The 18996-nt window shown below is 41.4% G+C and overlaps 1 protein-coding gene across 1 annotated transcript in view; it reads left to right on the forward strand.

The window, feature by feature from the left end:
- The window catches only part of JARID2 (jumonji and AT-rich interaction domain containing 2), a 212134-nt gene that overhangs the window by 104274 nt on the left and 88864 nt on the right, over positions 1–18996 (forward strand). Inside the window, 1 exon segment of the mRNA XM_031056970.1 lies at positions 17319–17460. Coding sequence (XP_030912830.1) covers positions 17319–17460 — 142 coding nt within the window.

Consider the following 18996-nt stretch of genomic DNA (forward strand, 5'->3'; position numbering starts at 1 on the left):
CAGGATTTGGTGAATTCCTGCAGTATGAGGAGGGGGGAGATGCCCTCCATAAGGGGCAGATTTTGTGCTGATGTGGCTTTTTAAGCACAGAAGATTATCTGGAGGGTAGCACTACTTACAGAGGTCCTGCTCTAAAACCACGAGGGGACATGCCAAATAAAAATACGACTTCAGCAGAATTAATTTGCTAAGGTGTAAGAAACTTCTGTTTCATAAGTGCACACATTTCTCTCTGCCCCCTGCCACGCCTACTCCAGACCTTGGAGCTCAACTGACTATAGGTACTGTTTTGAGGAAAAACTGGGGTATGGCCCTTCTGATTGACCCCTCAACACAGGGCTCATCTGAGAACTTAGAGAAATAAGGTCTCTTAGTCAGAAGCTACAGTGAAGAACAAAGGGAAAGCTACTGGAACCTCATGGATTGCAAGAGTTTCCCACATTTTGCCTCTCAAAATTCACTATAGTGCGATCGATATTTAAGTCCACACTTAAGTTTAACTTCCAGTTTGCTGGACTTACTAACAGCTGTGTGCAGCACATGTTGCTGGATTCACTTGTGCCATCTCTAAAAAGAGAGCATCCAAAACCTGCATAGGTCTCTGAAACACTGATGCATGGCTTCCTTCAGAGTCACGGAGAAACTGTTCCTGGTCCAAATCTGGCAGCGTCTGCTGCCACTGCCTGTCGGGAGAGATACTCCTATTTATACCCCTTGCTCTCTGTGAAATGTAGCTCAGGATTTTTAGCTTATGATTACCCGTAGGACAAATAATTTTCAGATACTTACATGTTAATACCGGACAATTAGGAGTACTTACTTTCTGTTTATCTGAGCTCTTCATCTTTTGTTGACAACCTTTTTCCTCCTTTTTAATTGGAAGGAGGAAAAGGTGTTTTGCTGTTTCTCAGTGTACATTTCCTCTACAGCTACTTGTGGTTTTTATTGTGTCTTTGTCCTCTTATTTCCTGGGCTCCCTTTGAAGTCTGAGGATCTTTTCCCGTGCCATGCAGTGCCATGCCGTGCCGGCAACTCCCGTCTGCTTGCTGCAGGCTCAGTCTTACAGCCATGGAGATTTCTTTTTTCCTTTCCCCCACCCCAACTCCTGGGCCATCCAGCCTAATGTGAGGACAGATTGGGCTTAGTATTTGGAGAAAAGATCTATAATAAGCACTGAGGACATGCTGGTAAAAAGCATCGGCATGGTATACCAGCTCTGTTGGAGTACTGACTGTACATTAATTCTCTAACTTATAATTAGCTATATTAAATTCCAATTTTCTGAAAGGAACCATTATCAAATAACACTCTGTTTGAAATCTCAAAGAAACATAAGGAATGAAAGCTTAGTCCTCTTATGCTTTCATCTTTCAGAAGCAATCCCTATCTCAACATCTTGACCTACATTTTCTTTTTACCCTCTCCAAGAAACATTGTGTGGATTTAATGTCTCAGAAGGGAGGTAAGGTTTTTTTTTAATGCGTCTGTATGTGTTGACATATAAAGTTTGGGAAAAACAATGAGGCCTTCATGTCCCCAGTGACTTCTTATTTTTTTTCCTTAAGGCTTGAAAGTATTTTCTATAGTATCTCTGAGGCAGATTTTCATTTCAAAAAGCAATTAAATGTAGAAAGTCCAACCTATTATTTTATGGTCCACTTATATAAATCTTGCTTCTGCCAAAGCCTTTCCTGATTATACATGGCAGTAGAAAAATAAATTGGCCTTTCAATCCTTCTTGCATCCTACTCTCCATTTGCATCTAGTGGTACATTTCCTTTTTATGATTAAACGGGATGGTTTTTATGTTTGTTTGTTTTGTGGGAGATGGTATGTTTAAAAATACTGGGTTTTTTTCCCATTGGTTCTCACCCTTACTGTGTAGCTGTTTGGTGTTACTAATAAACAGTTTTATATGGGACTTAGGCTTTAACCTGGATGTCCTGAATATGCACAGGAGCAAAGGCTGTCAGTACTGCTTTCTCATTAGATTGGTCCATCGTTCTCTGTTCAAAAGGTATTTCCAATACTCAGGTGTGCTTGATGCCATCTCTCTGCTTCATCCCACCACATGGCTTTATGTCCTGTCTTCTCCAACTGTAGGATGAATGTTGCCATAGCATTGCCCTATGTGGGAATAGGGAGAATTCTTCTGCCTTTTGTTCAGTGGGGTTTTTCGTGGTTTTGGCGGGGGGGTGGCGCTGGTGGGTGTGTGTGTCTTACCACTCATAACGCATTAAGTGCTAAATGCTTGCTTAACACTAACACTATTTAGTAGTCCTTGCAGCTTGAAAAACATTCTAACTCTAGGAAGACTTTGTTTGAACTGTTTCAGTTTACTATGTCTCTGTAGCTTTTTATTCACAGGGTACTGTGAATGTACAGAGGGATTCCATTTGTCTTTTTTCCTCCTCCAGTATTGTCACATCATATTGAAATAGAGTTAGGCGGTGTTTTGACTATCAACAATACACTTTTGGCCCTAGATCAGAGGATTTTTTTAAATTGTAGTAATACAGTGGTGAACTTCAGCATACTCACAGCCTCTTGGGTATATTTTGAAAGCTCACCTACCTCTTTAACATATATTTCTATGCTGTTGCATTGCATGTACCTCCCACCCCCTCACTCCTATTTCTCTGATGCTGTACTTAAAACAAGAAATATGCTAATGGGTGTTAGCCTTCAATTACACCAATGCATGAAAGGAACATTCTGTGTAATGGGTTCTTGGTTGGGGAGGAGGAAACAGTATTCTTAAAAAATTGCAAGATAGTACTTTATCTCCTTTGCTTATTTGGAAAGATAAAATCATTAAATGCACATCAGTGTATAGTCTTGACTGTATAAGTGTGTGTTGATGGCTGTTCCAAGGTTTCTATTAAGTCAGGAAGCTGCTAATGCTGTTTCACTTCCTCTTCTGATGCCCTGAAACATGAGCAAAAAAAGCTGTTTAATAGCAGCAGAATGTTTCATGGTGGTGGAATTTAACTCCTCTGGGGGCTGGTTTGTCGGGAAGTCTCCTTAACATTTCAGAAGCCTTTTCTCCAGCATCAGGTTTTCAAGTGGCTGCCCCCCTACCCCAGCTCTCATCTCTTCCCCCTGTGGTTTGCCTGTAGAGCTCACAAAAGGGAGGTGAAAGTAAGGTTAAGCTGCTGGTCTCAAGAGCTGGAAATAGAGATGGAAATTGCTCGGCTTGTGAGGAGCCTTTCCTTAAAGGCTGTTACAGCACTGATGTTCCCTGTGCCGATGCCTCAGAGATCTGCAGAGATAATGCTGGCAAGAATCAGATGTTGTCTCCCCAATTAAAACAGGAACAGTCTCCATGTGCAGTGTGTCAGGTGGCCGAAGCTGGCATTATCCGATGCCTTTAACGTGGCATCATGCTCACTTTGGCCTGTGCGTCATTCCTGCAGTGAGATCCTCGGAGCTCAGCTGATGGCTGAGCACAGGATCCTCCTGCTTTATCCCCTCACCTGCTCTCCAGTTGCTGCAGTGCTGGATCTGGTCTGGGAAGGGAGGGATTTCCTCTAAGTGTCTTCCAGCTACAGATTTATTTCCTGGCATGTACTTTTCCATTGCACGTTCCCAGCAGGTAGGCGGCCACGTTGCATCCGAGACATGTCTGCCAACCTCTGCCACTGCTGTTAGCATTGTGTAGGAATGGGCTGCAATCCCTACTGTAGGCAGGGGCTCAGTGCTCAGATAGAGGTGAAATGTCCCTGACGTACCAGCCTGTAGCAGAACAATTTGTTCATTTGTGGCACGCTTTCTATTGCACTTGTGCTTTTCAGTTTGCTGCAGTTGGTCTCAATGTTTTACTGTCACGAGCCTCCTCTCCTTTGACAATAACCCTGCAAACAGATTACAGGGAACTGAGTGCAACAGCAGAGCAGTTCTTCATCCCGAGCATGGAGTGTATTCCTCTGACCTTTAATTTTAAAAAGTGAGGAAATGATACTACTCACTTGCCTGCCCCTACAAGAAAAAAAAAAAAAATTCCCTTCCCCTGAGAAGAGAGAAATACAGATATGCAACAGATTTTACAGTAAGATAGGTGGATTTTTTTGATTGGGGTGTTTTTTTTTTCAGTATCCTGGTTTTGCAAATATGGATGAAATAGGTTTACTTACTGTATGGTAAAAAAAAAAAATTCTATGGCTACACTGCTGTTTCATGTGTTAGAACCATGTCGAGTGTTTTAAATAATATATTTTTATAATCAATTTAGCAAGCTAGATGAGAAACCAGTGACAAGGAGGAAGGCATCCTAAAAGATCAAAGACTGAGTTTTGGGAGCTTTCCAGGCGATTGAACTTTCATGTTGCTTTACAATACATTATAGATACTTTCTGTGAAGGAAAGGAAATAAATGCTGGGTTGATGGTACCAAGGGGAAAAGTTCTGTGCCCGGAAAAGCAGCTCTGGTTTTTCCCTGAAGAGAGCTCCCTTTCGCTACTAGCAGCAAGGTGCTGAGCCTCATGGATGACATTTAGGGTTACAGACAAAAGCCTTTGAAACCAACAGCTAAAAAGAAATGTTTGAGAATTGCTCAGGCAGCTTTCTCCCCTCCCTCTTTCTGGGATGTCACAGGGCCTTATGCTGGCCTGGTTGTCAAGTCTATGTTAAGGCTCTGATCAGACATGTGAGCACTCAGGCTGGCAGGGAATTTGAGATCTGGCTGCAGGCAGTGCCGATGCATCCCTGGCATTATTGCAGGAGGCAGCCTTCCTCCCTGCCTGCAGTCCAGCCAGACTGCCCTGGCCTCCTGCACCAGAGGAGGGCTGTCTGGCACGGTGCTGAAGAGGCTAGGGTGATATGTTAGAAATGTCTGTGACCTATTTTTTTTTAAGTCAGTGGATATTTAATTGCTGTAAACTTGGAGATTGTAATTCAAGTGCTTAGTAGAATGAGGTGACATGCCAGAGGGGAAAAAAAAATTCTTTGTCAGCAAAAGAGGTTGACAGGTTGACTCCTGTGGCTGACTGATGGATGATCTGAGAGTTAGGGCACATTCACTAAAAAGTTATTGAAAATGTGGAGCAAAAGTAATTAAAGTGGTTTAATTCAAATATCTGTCATATGTAACTTGAGTTCATGTACAATACATATCATTTAGCTCTGTTAATTTTTCCCAGGACAGGGTGAGGACTTTTTCTCTCCTTTGACTGGAAGTTCAGAGTACCTCCAGTGAAGGGAGGGCTGAATCCATGCTCATTTCTACTGGCTGCATGGGACAATCACTGTTGCTCCATCAATAGGCTGTGCGTTCTTGCAGCAAACAGGACCCTCATTGCTCATGTCACACTGGGGGGAAAAAATTTCTGTCTGTCTGGAGGGCTGCCCATGCTCCTGGCAAAAGTCATGAAAGGCAAATCGTCAATGACATGCATTAAAATATCAAATGGGACTGTGCAATTAGAAGTATGTCATTCAACGTTTGCTTTTCACAGCTTTTGTCACAGAGGCGCAGAATTAGAGACAATTAAGCAGAGGATAACCTCCCCAAAAGGGCTTCTGGCAGTTCTCTTGTCTTTTCCCCATCTTTTTTCTTAGAGCACACTGCTGTGCTGGAGCCCTCCTACTCTTTCAGGATCTGCTGTTTTGTTTACTTTTGAGATGTGTGTAGAAGCCAAGCCATACATTTATGTCTCTGATAATTTTATTTAATTTCGTTTACTTGAGAAAGAAGTAACTGAGGCTCTCTGTTCTTGCTGCTTCCCATTTGCAAATGGAGGAGGGCTGTCCCAGTCCATCAGAGTGTTGATGTTACATAAGAGCCATGCTGCATTCTTAGCTCCTGCTGCCAGCTCTTCAGGCTTCTCCAAAGACTGCAGCAGCAGGCTGGCCTCGCCTCTGCCTGCTGCTGCTTTCACAAGGGAAGGTGCAAGGACAGAGCACCAGTTTCAGAAATGGGCTTTTCTTCATCTCCATCAACCCAGATCATAAGCCTAGCCTGTTTGTGTGATCCCTCACCACAACTTACTGGGAACGGTGTTTCGTTAGAGGAAAAGCACGTAGGAAGTGTTCACCAAGACGCTGTTTGCTGTTGTTCCCAGTTTCATGCAGATATGCAGTTTTCAAATTACACAATCTGTAAGGGTTTCCTAGAAATCCTAACAAATACAGCCAAGCCTTGCTAAGCCTCTAGGTTTTAGCAGCACATTTTTTCCTTTTCAGGCTCACAAGAATTCATTGTTACTAAGACATTGCATGCCCTTTTTATTTCCCTTGTTATTTGCACATTCATAAGTTGTATTTTCTTCCAATTTGCAGGCTCTTCCTTGCTTCACTGTGTTTGCCTTCACCTTCTTTCTTCCTCCTTCTCTGTGTTATACACTGTGGAGACACAATTGCTAATTTTTACTTTCCAGTGTAGAATAGCTGTTGTCTAGAGACATGCTCTTGGCAAAGCTTTCTTACTCATGTTACTTAAAATATCAGAATGTCTTTTTTAAATTTTCTTTTTCATCTTTACTAATCTGTCTAGTCCCTAGGTGCCAAGGTATGGATATTTTTGCAGTGTGGATTTATTGTTCCTTTGTCCATCCATACCTAGTGGAAACTTAACTCTTTAACAGGATGAGTCTAAAGGCATAGCCTTGTGATGCTGGGGTAGGGGGAAATAACTTGACTGAAAAATGCGACTACTATGGTATATTGCAATTAAGCTAGCTCTGTAAAAGTGCTTCAGGAGGGGGAGGAATTGCCCTCACCTATTAACATGAGTGTGACAAAGACCTGAAACAGTGATTAACTTGCTTTACTTCAATCTAATTTAGCAGTGTCATCCATGTTCTTTCCTTCACATGGAAGGTATTTGTGAAGGCTAAGTGAAAATACTTTGGAAACAGTCAGTAACTTTTCTCCAGATAGCTTGCAAATTGATCAAACCTAACAAAAGGTGGAAAGAAAAAAAGGAAGAACAAAACATTTAAAAATGAAATTATTTCTTTCACAGGTATATTGCAGTGTTTCTTTACTTTCTCCCATGGGATGTCACCCCACTGGTTTTCCATTCAGCTGTAAAATTCCCCAGGAAAGGCAGGATAAACAAGACATGATGGTTTTGGCATAAAAACCAAAGAAGAATTTATTTGTCCCTCACTGATAATTTTGTTAATACCTGGCAGCTTAGACTTTTCTCTCTCTCAGTGGTTATGCTGATATTTCAGTTGCTGATACTCTTGAACTAAATGGAGATGAATTATATTTTTTGTGGACCTGCTTGTGTCTGTAATTTCTAATAAAATGCATGTTTAACTCTGTTTCCAGTTTGCATATGAGACAAGGTGTCTTATAGGACAGATGCAAATCTAAGGGCACTTTACTCCAGAAAGAAAGCCACTCTGTCCAACACCAAAATCTACGCAAAATCTCACACCACTGGCGGACGTGAATAATACCAGCCCTGTGTCTCATGTCATGGTTACTGTCTGTACCCCTCCCTGTGTTTCACTGTGGAAGCTGAGCTCACCACCTTGATTTTACAGTTTGGTGAGCTGAGGTGCCTGGAGAGGAGGTGGCATCCCCAGAGGCACCTGCTCGGCAATGGCTGCATCTGGACAGAGTCCAGGTCCCTGCATTCTAACCAAGCTCTCTTCCTGGTGTTGGTGTTCCTGTTTTTCTGCAAAAGGCTTCATGCCTTTTCTGACTACATATCTGAACATCAAAGGTCTGTAGCTCACATTTGGAGTCCTCTTGTTCCTTTGAAGCTTTCTGACTGCAGTCAAAGGATGCTGTGGGACTGAGGTAGATTTGAGTTGTGTGCATCAAATAGTGTGATTTCCTTGTCAAAGTACGGGAAGAGTACATGATGCTCATTTCCCTGGTGCTAAAAGGAAGTGTTTATGGCACCATAAAATTCACTGTTTGTTTGTCAAAACTTAATGGTCTTTACACAGCCTGGTACCAATTTACCAGAACTGCTACTGCTCTCTCCTTATCATACAGCTCCAGGGGCAATTGGTAGGAGCTCAATAGCACAATGGTACAATATAACACACAGTGAGCAGCTGGTAAGGTGGCTCTTTCCTCCTCTCTGTTCTGCTTCATTCAGAACAGCTCTAGCTTTTGGGTTTGGGGGACAGTTGTTCCTTAGGTTTCCTTTCTCCCAGCCTCCCCTCCATAAAATTAAGAAGAATATTGCAAAAAATCCAAGAGTAGCCATTTGTGATTTTAAGGTATGACATAGTTGTCTGCATTTGTAGGAAGGGAGTTTAAGAGAAATGAGTTTGTTCCCTCAGCTTTTTTTTGCATCAGCATTACTGCTGCTATCTCCTTCACCTGTCAGTGAACATCTACCTTGCTGCTCAGCCTATTTGTTACTCTTGTTCCCTCCCTCATCCAGGCCACACCATCATGGAGCCCAGGCTATGGCCTCCATTCTGACCTTATAAAGTGCCAGAAGAGGTCATGTGTTTACTTGGAGGAATGAGAGGTTCAGAGTTTTCATTGTGTCCTTACAAGTGGAGAAATGTCTTTAATCAGAGAAGTGTGTCTCTTTGAATACTAAAAAAAACAAAACAAAACAAAAACAAACCCAAACCTAAAATAACAGAAGTATGGACAAATATCAGGTGAGGTTTTTCTCTATTTATACAGTGCAGCGGTTGGGAGGCATTTTTTGGGTGCTTTATTGGTTTCTTTTGTTTTACATTCCTTTCAGGTGCATATTTCATAAATCAAACTGGGGCTTGAAGTATGTAATATGGCCTGGAGTAGTTTCCTGGCAGAATTAAATTAGGTTCATTTTTGACTGTTGAATTCCTGTTTCTATGAGTTAATAGCATCCCAACCTCAGTCCAAACTCTTCCAGATGAAAACAAAGCACCGTAGAAAGTGTTGTGTGGAAACAGAACAGTTAATTTCAATTAAAACTGGTAATGGACTAATATGCAGGACACAAAGTCACAAAATGTCCTTGATTGCTTAATAGTGCTTTTGGATGCAGCTGTAATGGGAGTAAGGAGCTTCTTTCAACCTGTATTATTTAATCAGTTCTCTTTGGTGATCTGGTCTTTTGACAGGCTGACAAACACATCTTTTGCTGTCATGTCGTTCATGCTTGGCTTCCGTAGTAATGATGTATATCTACATATAAAAGCACTCTTCTAGTCAGTTATGAAGACTGTACAAGCTATTTGCTAACAGTCTTTGGCATAGTGGTACTGCTTTATGCATATGCTCTGTTATGTACCACAATCAACCTAATGTCCAGTGGCTTGTCATCTGAAAAGCCCATGTACTGTTAATTACCATCATGGTGGCAGCACAGAGCATCGTGTGGCATAAACGATGATGGTTTCATTCTGTGGCTTTTTAATTTAGAGGCAGAAAATTGTTGTGGTTTTGCATTACCAAATTAGATGAAAATAGCCTTATGACAACTATCTTAAAAAAAGTGGACAGGGAATTCATATCTCTTATCCCAGAGAAAAATGTGGTTTGTTTTGTTTTTAAATTATGTCACTATCATGAAAACCCCGTTCTTTAGTCTCTGAGATAACCAGAGCATGAAAATAGGCCTTATTTTTGAAGCATGTTGTCTGTTTAATATGTAATGTGATACCTTGTCATGCTGTGACAATGTGACAGATGGCATTTGCACTATAAAACTAAATTATCTTTTGTGCATAGCTATACAACAGCTAAATACTCAGTGACTCAGTACAGTGTGCTGATTAATGCAGACTGCAGATGTTTTAGAGATACCGGTGTGTTTAAACTTAGCATCAAATGATTAATGTATTTATTTAACATATCTACCAAGATTTTGGTAGTGTTTCAGCACACAGTCTAGTGTGTAAAGGGTGGTTTTGGTAGAAGTCAAATTTAGGATTACAGACAACACAATGTAGATTTGTATTGCATTGCAACTGGCTGGCTGTTACTTATGAAAAATGGTGAAAACAGTTAATTAATTATACTATGCAAATAAACTTCTATATAAAGATATAGCTTATAGGAAACTGTAGCACCTTGTAATTCAAAATTGTTTGGGTTGGAAATGACCTCTAAGATAATCACATTGAAGTGTTAACCCAGCATGGCCAAATCCACCCAAATGTAACATATACATACACATCTTTTAAAGACCTTCAGGGATGCTCCCTTGACCACTTCCCTGGACTCAACCAGTCCAGTGCTTGAGCCCCTCTTGCATGAAGAAATTTTCCACATACCCATCTAAACACCCCCTGGCACAACTTGAGGCCGTGTCCTTTTGTCATATTGCTTGTTGCCTGGGAGAAGAGACCAACGCCCACCTAGCTACAGCCTCCTTTCAAGCAGTTGAAGAACACAGCAAAGTCACACCTGAACCCCATTTTCTCCAGGTTCAACAGCCCCAGCTCCCTCAGCTGTTCCTCAACAGGCTGGTGCTCCAGACCCTTCCTCAGCTCCATTTCCATTCTCTGGACACACTCCAGCCCCTCAATGTCTTCATTGTGGTGAGGGACCCAAAACTGAACACAGCACTCAAGGTGTGGCCTCACCAGTGCTGAGTACAGGGGGACAATCACTGCCCTGCTCCTGCTGGCCACTCTATACACACACAGGTATCATCCTGGCTGGTACAGGCCACGATGCTCTTGTTGGCTTTTTGGCCACCTGGGCACAGACTGGCTCTTGTTCAGCCAGGTGTCAACCAGTGCCCCAGGTTCTTTTCTGCTGGGCAGCTTTCCTGCCTCTCTAGGTCCCTCTGCAGAGCCTTTCTACCCTCAGCAGATCAATATTCCTGCCCACATGGTGTGTGTGAAGTGACTGAGGTATCCTCAATCCCCTTGCCCAGGTCATGGATGAAGATGTTAAACAGGACTGGCCCCAGCACTCAGCCCTGGGGAACACCACAGGTGACCAGCTGCCAACTGCATCTAACTCCATTAACCAGCACTCTCTGGGCCCAGTCATCCAGACAGTTTTTAACCTAGCAAAGAGTGCACCCACCCAAGCCTTGACCAGCCTGTTTCTCCAGCAAAATGTGTGGGAAATGGTGTGAAAGGCTGTACTAAAGTCTAGGTAGGCAACATCTTCAAGACTGAAGGAAAACAAGAGGTGTATGTGAGACACCAGTTTATTGCTGGTTTTGATATGTATAAAAATATGTGTGAAACATTCTGTACCTCTGTGAAACAGGTGGCCAGAGTAAATATTTAAAGAGATGAAAATTTTTAGATTAAGATAATTTTTCCCGCCTCTGTAGTTCAGGCATAGAATTCATGTTGGTGGTCTCCCATGGTGTGGTTATGCTCAAGAGTTTGTCTGTGCTCAGGTGGTGCTAAACTTCCAGACTGTGGTGTGGGGTGGTTAACCTTCAGACTTGATAGCACTGCAGTTAAACCCTTTGTTTTCTAACTTTTGTGACAGCTTTCCTAAATGGGATGTTGCAGAAAGAAAAAAATCACTAAGATTTTAAAACAAAATAACAAAAAGCTTTCCTGTAGGACTCCCAAGACTGCACAGCTGAAGTTTGGACAGGCATGTTACTCCATAAGGGAACAGAGCTTTAGCTCCATGCCTATGTATATACAATCCCTGCTATTTATTACATACTCGCATAAGGGTCATTGTCATCCTAGTATGGTGAGAATGCTGTCTTGAGTAAATCCTTTTTTAACTTACTGTAACTTTTGTTTGTTTTGCTGCTTGCCCTGGAGACTGGACTTTTCTATCAGCCCAGAGTGGCTCAGCTTGCAGGGATTGGGAGGAATGCAGCGAAAGGGTTGCCAGGAGGAAACCAACCCAGAATCTGTTGGCAGTGGGAAGAGAGTCTCCCTGTATAGTCAAGAAACACCCAGGAGCAGAGTTACACATTTCACATATTGTTGGGATCTCCAGGATGGCTCCTCTGGACTGTGGACCCTCTGATGTTATCTGATATAGAAAGCTGTGAATACAGTCATGTTGAAATTGTCTTTGTTTAGGTCATTAAATGGTTTTGATATCTTTGGCTTGTGTTTGTGGGGCGTTGAATACTGATTTTCCTAGCGTAATGGCTTTGTGGGTTGCCTCTGACTGTGGGAACTGACTGGAAATACAATTGAATGAATTTTTTTCCCCTAAGCTGCCTTAGGACTGGGAAACAGTGAGCTAAAATAGGTGTTGCTCTATTGTAAGAACATGGAAATGTTCATGCTGAGATGCCTTGTTGGCATTAGAGTAAGTGATGTGGAAATAGCGTTTTGGAAACGTTGTGAAAGTCTCTTCACCCAACCACTTAGTTAACTAACCACATGATGCTGAAATTTGCTCAGATGCTCTCCTTTGGTTTCCTGATTATTCAGTAACTTTAATAATGAAGAACATACCAGTAATTGCAATCTCATCTATTTTTAAAATCAACGAACTCCAAACCCTCACTTACATTTTTGCTGTTTTCTCTTATGTTGCTGCTTTCTGCTCCTCTCTTCCCCAACAATTTTCCTTCTGTTCATTTATAGTTAGCATCATTTTTTATTGTAAAAACAGATCTGGGTGTGTTCCCAGGTATTGGGATTTTGCATCACATTTTCAGATGCTCCTAAGACCTGTCCTGCAGGTGCTTGTCAGTCATCTCTCCAGATGACCAGAAATGAGTTAGATCATGAGAAGAGTTAAGAAGAATTGTAGATGGCTGCTGGAAGGGTGTGTGTATCACCACAAACAGTAAGGTCAGCAAATGTGTACCAATGTAAATGAAGCCCTGCCTGTGCTGGAATAGTTATGTCTTACTTGCTAGGCTCTTATGAGAAGCAATCCACTTGAGTCAGCACAAGCCCCTTGTAATAAGCTAATTTAGGGAGATTTAGCTATTCTTTATGCACTGTTTTTGGTGAGCAGGACATTGCAGTTGCTGGAGTAGGCTCAGCAAGCTCTCTGCTCAGCTAACAACTACAGCCGAGGGGCAAAGGGGGTGGTGAGCTGCCGTGGGAGCAGGAGGGAGCACGCTGTGTGCAGGTTGTAAAGCCAAGATATCCGTATTCTGTGTGGGTCACCCTAGAGGATATGGCTCAGCTCTCACAGCAGAGCCCTTCTGCATGTGAAAAAACAAACAAACTTGTAGCCACAGACAGATTGGAAAACATTCAGTGTGGAAGGCAAATAAATAGGAGGTGATAGAAGTCTCTGTAATAATGACTAGTATGCAGAAAGGGCTTTTGTGCTTTCTCTGGCTTGTAACAGAGTAGATAAAAAAGTGACATTTGCTGCTTTTTCTAAATATTGAGAAGTGGAAATTCTGTGTTTGTTTTTTTGTTGTGGTTGTCTTTTGTTTTTTTTTTTTTTTTTAAGCAGCCTGTATCTAAAACTGTGATTTGGTATTGCAGCATTTGTGGAAGTTTAAAAACAAATTCAGCAAAACTGTGAAGTTGACATTTATGTGACTAAGATATATTTTAGAGAGGATGTTAAGATCTCCATGGTTTGGTTTTAAGGTACCCTTTGTAATTATTAGAAATTAGTACTTGGCCTTTCTCTGAAGGCATCTAGTCTTGATCAGTTAGAACCAGAACAGTGTATTTAAGGGATCATAGATGTCATTTGATACACAAGTTCCTGTATTGTGACTTAATTAAATAATTCATTATTACTGACTTAATTAAGGCAGTGTTTATTCAGTGACTTTGAACCATTCAGTGTTTCAGTTCTTTTCAAACTTTGGCAGCAAATATGCACTGCTTCTCTGTATATATAAATTATTATTTCATGTAAGTCATTTTAATATATGAAATCCTACACTGACTTATAATGCAGGTTGCTGTACTTTCAAATTTAATTTTAATGAGTTTTTTTTTTTAAATCTAATTTGACTTTTAAAACAAAGATTTTCTATTACAGGAATATAGTCTTATTTTTATCAACCCTGATTTATTCTGCCTAGTTATTCAGGTCTGGTGGTTGGTCATGAGTCCAGCTGCCAGGGGAGAAGACAGTGAGAACTGGAGTTAAGATGAGCCTAGTGGGCAAGGGACAGGCAGCCTCTGCCAGCTCTTCAGCAGCTGAGAATGTCATGGACTTTGACAGGAGCCAGGGCTTGCTGGCATTGTGGTTTAGAGGTTGAAAGGCACAGCCATAGAAAAGCAGTAGAGGAACTATTTGTCCCTTTGATTTGATTTGGCTCTTGAGGGCTTGCTGATTCCTTGACTGTTGCTGAGTGCTCTCAAGTAGCCACTCCTTGGAGTGGTTCAGCTTTCCAGACTATGCAAAAGAGTGTTTTCTCACTCAGCTGGTTTTCTCTCTTTGTATATACATACACAACTGTAGTACTCAGCTTTTAAGAATTATGAATGCCTGCTGCTTCCTGTAGCGTGGTTGGTTGGTCTTGGAGAGTCAAACCCACACAGGTTGATGCCCCTTACATGCACCAAGCAGACCTGTATGTCCTGGCCACTGCACCGGCACCAACTCATTAATAGTGATAGGAGTGCCTGAGTATCACTTGGCAAAGCTGTGAGGTCCCCATTCTGTCCTGGGGCCTCCAGACCTTTCATAGCTCCCAACTGATGCACAGCAGTAAAGAATGTGGCTTATTGCAGTTAGAGATAACAGGAACGGCATTTGAAGGAAAAGGTATCTGGGGGCAAGCTGAATGCATTTGATATAAAAATGATTGAGTGGCAATAGACTTTATAACAGCCTGCTTCAGCATGTACTTTCTCTCCAGTGCTTGAAAGGAGGCTTTGGGTTGTGCCTTTCATCACTTCAGAGTGGACTTTGCAATTATGCTGGCCCTGAAAACCTGTAGAACATGACACCCATTCCCAGTATTTATCAGTATCTCTCATTTGTAGTTTTATGCCTCTGTTTTAGGGCACTTGTTTTAGTTGGTTCCAGCGGACGATAGCTAACATCAGTTATCGGCAATATTACTGCGGCCTGGAATGGTGCTGCTGATGACGAATAATGGTTGGCAAACTGATACATTTTCCTTGAGGAACACAAATCATGCTTGTCTCCCAAGTGAGCTGATGGTTTGGCAAGGTGAAGGGATGAATAAAAATTGCCTTCCAAGTGCATGCAAGTTGACGGCCTGAAAGGTGATTTTCTTGACTCATATACTTAGGTTCCTGGGTTTTACATATGGCAAGTCTCCAGAACAAATATTACTTTTGGAAAACCTAATCAAATTCTGCCATAAGAGTTAAGTTACTGAGTGTCAGGCCTCAAATGATATGCTTGATTTAGACTTCTCTGGAGTTCAAAAATTGTAAATTTTATCAGCAGTGGTTTCATGGAAAAATGCAAAGTGAAAGTTGAAAGTTTTATAAGAATAAACTTAGGCACTAGGGCTTTTAGAGGGGGTGAGTTCAGCATAGAAATATAATCTGTTCAGTGTTTTTTCAAAGTTTGCCTTCATTTCCTTGGGAATGCTTTGAAGGGGATGCTGTCACCCCACGTCATATTGTGTTTTTACACTACAAACCCTTTTGTAGTATCATGTGCTGATACTGAAATTTGTTTTATTTGGTGGGTCACAGTTTGAGATCCCTTTAATGAAAAGGAAATATCAAAAGGAATTCAACAAAAGGGGAGAGAAAATGTAAATTGGGTCATTTTACTTCTCCCCGATAGTCTTATGCTGGCTAGAAAAGACAATTTAATGCAAATATTGGTGTGTAATTTCAACTTGTGCTTTGTGTATTAGGAAAAAAAATTGAGCTACCAGTTCAGCGACTCTTCCCCAGAAGAAAATCAGAACATGTTTTTGCTTTGTAGGTGCAGTTTTTAAAACAATGTAGGCAAAATCTGCAGCATGTGGCTGCCACATAGCTCAAGTCAAGAGAAATCTGGTGTAGTTCAGAATTAATATAAGCAGACTTTGATTGGGAAAAGAAGAGAGAGATATGATGCAGGCTTTGGATTGGGATTTTAAAATGGGCACTCAGAGTGATTAAATTGGAATCAGGGAGGTTCAGAGCCCACTGGCAGTTGTAGTGCCCAGGCGAGCAGTGAATAAATGGCCTTGTGGGGAAGGAACATTTGGCTTCAGCTGTGGCCAAGCTGCCAGGACTTAGAGACACCAGCTCGCTGGGGGAGGTGTCTTTGCTCTTGCTCTGGTTATGCTTCGTTGTCTCTTTTGAGGTGACCTTGGTTGAATGCTTGGTTATGCAATGAGTAAATGCGCTGGTGGTGCTGGATGGTGATTTTCCTGAAAAGTGGGTTCTGAAATGGTGTGGCACTGATACAGTGCTGGTGGAAATTCTTGAACTGCAGTTCTTGGTGTTTTCAGTGCAGTACTCTGGCCTGGCTCTTCTTGAAGGGGCAGCACAGCCCCCCCTTTCCCCCCTACCTTCCCCACCACATTTTATTTTCTAAGGTGCAATTCTAGAGAGACTGAAATGGCTAAGGGAGGGAAGTCCTATCAGCATTTCTCTAAGGAAATACAGCTGTGAAACAAAGCTTTGTTATACCATATCTGAAACTATTTGGGTAGAGAGATGAGAAAGCATTCTCCTCTATAAAATTGCAGCTCCTCTGGTAATAAGCTCTTATAACATTGAGTAAAATAGTGAGCTAATAAAATTGCTTCCTCCCTCTCATCCTAGAGCCTACTGAAGAGTATGTTACCATTTTAATTTTTCCTTGAGTATGAGTGGTTGTTTGTAAGAGTCATGTTATATTGTAGTTACTTGGTGGCATAGAATACACAAAATTTGTTAAACATTATGCTTGCAAAGGTCTAATGCTCTTTTCCATCTGTGTGACTCTGCTTGTTGTATTAATTGCTCTAGGAGAGAAAAGGCACAGAAGCAAGGGCAGCTGTGGCCTGTGTACCTTTGCTGCCCTGTGCACTTTTTTTGGCAGTCTGGAGTTTCTGTAGATGAGTGACACTTGGCCAGAAGAATCCAAGTCAGGAAATGGACATTTGATGTTCACTTGTTTGGGATTTAGGATTTTTTTCAAAGGATTGTAAATTACGGTAGTTGGAGGCACCAGAATCAAGAGCAAGATGATATCAAATTGAACCAAATGGCAGCTTAATTTTATATCAATCCACAGATAAATGCAAAATATTCTCATCTATGCTAGTCAAAGAATTCTGTAAAACAAGTATAAGTTTGACTAAGCTGTGTCCCTTTTTTGAATGTGACAGGATTATAAACACTATTGCAAGCACTCCTGTTATAGTTATTTTAGATTGGGGTGTTAGAGTTAACCAAATCAGAAACAGGCAGGCTGGCAAATTTTTATTGAAGTACCTCTATGCAAAATCAGTGTTATCAGTCTATCTCTTTGCAAGACAGTTGCTTTGGGCATCAGCTCTCTATTGTGTCACATGTGAATTTTTATAAAATCAATGCAGGTTTTGAATATTGTGTACTCCTTTGTCATGTTTGCAGGACTTCTCACTAATGGCCAATCTAAAGGATTAGGACCAGGATCAGAACAGCTGGAGAATGAGAAGGACGATGCGTCGCAAGTGTCCTCAACAAGCAACGATGTTAGTTCTTCAGATTTTGAAGAAGGGCCCTCAAGGAAAAGGTCAGTAGTGAATTATGATTAAAGTAGAGCCTTTCTTCTCTGTCCCTTTTGTCTTAGACTGTTTTTTATGTTAGCAGAAGGGTATGGTTGCACCTAGTGTCCTACCATAAATGGACTTGCCAGCATGGATTCCTTCTATGAGCAGCAAAGATAGAGCAAATTTTGCTTCACCCATTGGTAGAGATGGTTCTGGTTGCTGTTTTGGAAAGCATGGAAAAAGCACTTGTTATTTTACAGTGGATGAATGCTAATTTAAATGCCTTAAACTTTCTCCTCCCCTGGCTTTTGCCTCTCAGGCCATGTCAATATGTATGTGTGTGCAATTTCAAGGAAAGCATTACTAAAGTAGTTACTGTTACTGTTGTTATTTTTGGTTTTCAGTGAATTAAACCGTGTAAAGTTAAAAAGATAGAAAATGACAAAACAGATGCTTCTGAGAAGAGGAACTGCATGGTAATGTGGTGCAGTGCCTATTGGTTGCAAAGAACTACTTTGAGATACCGCTGCAGCAAGCTGCCTTCTCTTTCCTAGAAGTCACTGAATGTGCAAAATGTGGGTTAAAATCATAGACCTCAAGCCAATCAATTACAGAAAATATGCTGAGAATGCAGGCGGCTGGGAGTTGTCCTCTCTGTGAAGTAAGAACGAAAACAGGCTGTCTAGAAAATGCCACTTGAAAGAGAGAATCAGAAATGCTTCCTCAACCTTTTTTCCTCTGCACTTCTCTCATCCTAGTTCCAAACCAAAATTAATTATATAGTAATAACAATAATAATAACACCAACAGTTATCTTTCAAACAAAATAAGTATCCCTGTTTTCTGTGTGACCTTATAATTCCACTGAAAAGTCTGATGGGGTGAGGAGGAGGACACCCTCCTGTTCCTGTTCCAGTGTTTCCCATCCCTGATTCCCACAATCTTTTCTGGAACAAACTCAGACTCTAACTAATTATGCCCACTTAGTTCATCAGGTGTATCAGAATATTAATTTATATTATTTTATATTTTTATACTTATATATAAATATAAAATTTGTTTTCTCTTCCACACTGATAGAAATTTTGCAAGGCTTATTGCACCTTGCTGCTCGTCAGGGCAAAGATATTTGTCTTCTGATTTTGGGCTTTGTGAGATACAACAGAGGATTGAAAATTATTTCTTGAACTGTTTAGGTGACATCTGTACTTGGTGTGATCCTGGGAGACCATGGTCATTATTTAATGGCCAGCCTGTTGCTTGCACATTGTCTCTGATAGAAATTTTGCAAGGCTTATTGCACCTTGCTGCTCGTCAGGGCAAAGATATTTGTCTTCTGATTTTGGGCTTTGTGAGATACAACAGAGGATTGAAAATTATTTCTTGAACTGTTTAGGTGACATCTGTACTTGGTGTGATCCTGGGAGACCATGGTCATTATTTAATGGCCAGCCTGTTGCTTGCACATTGTCTTAAAGAATTTCTGCTTCCCTGTACACTTAGTTTGGCCCCTCATTCCTCAGCTGTGCTGGCATAATGACTTGCAGGGTTACACCATG

This window comes from Geospiza fortis, unplaced genomic scaffold (assembly GCF_000277835.1).
Source record: "Geospiza fortis unplaced genomic scaffold, GeoFor_1.0 scaffold104, whole genome shotgun sequence".
NCBI classification, from domain to species: domain Eukaryota; kingdom Metazoa; phylum Chordata; class Aves; order Passeriformes; family Thraupidae; genus Geospiza; species Geospiza fortis.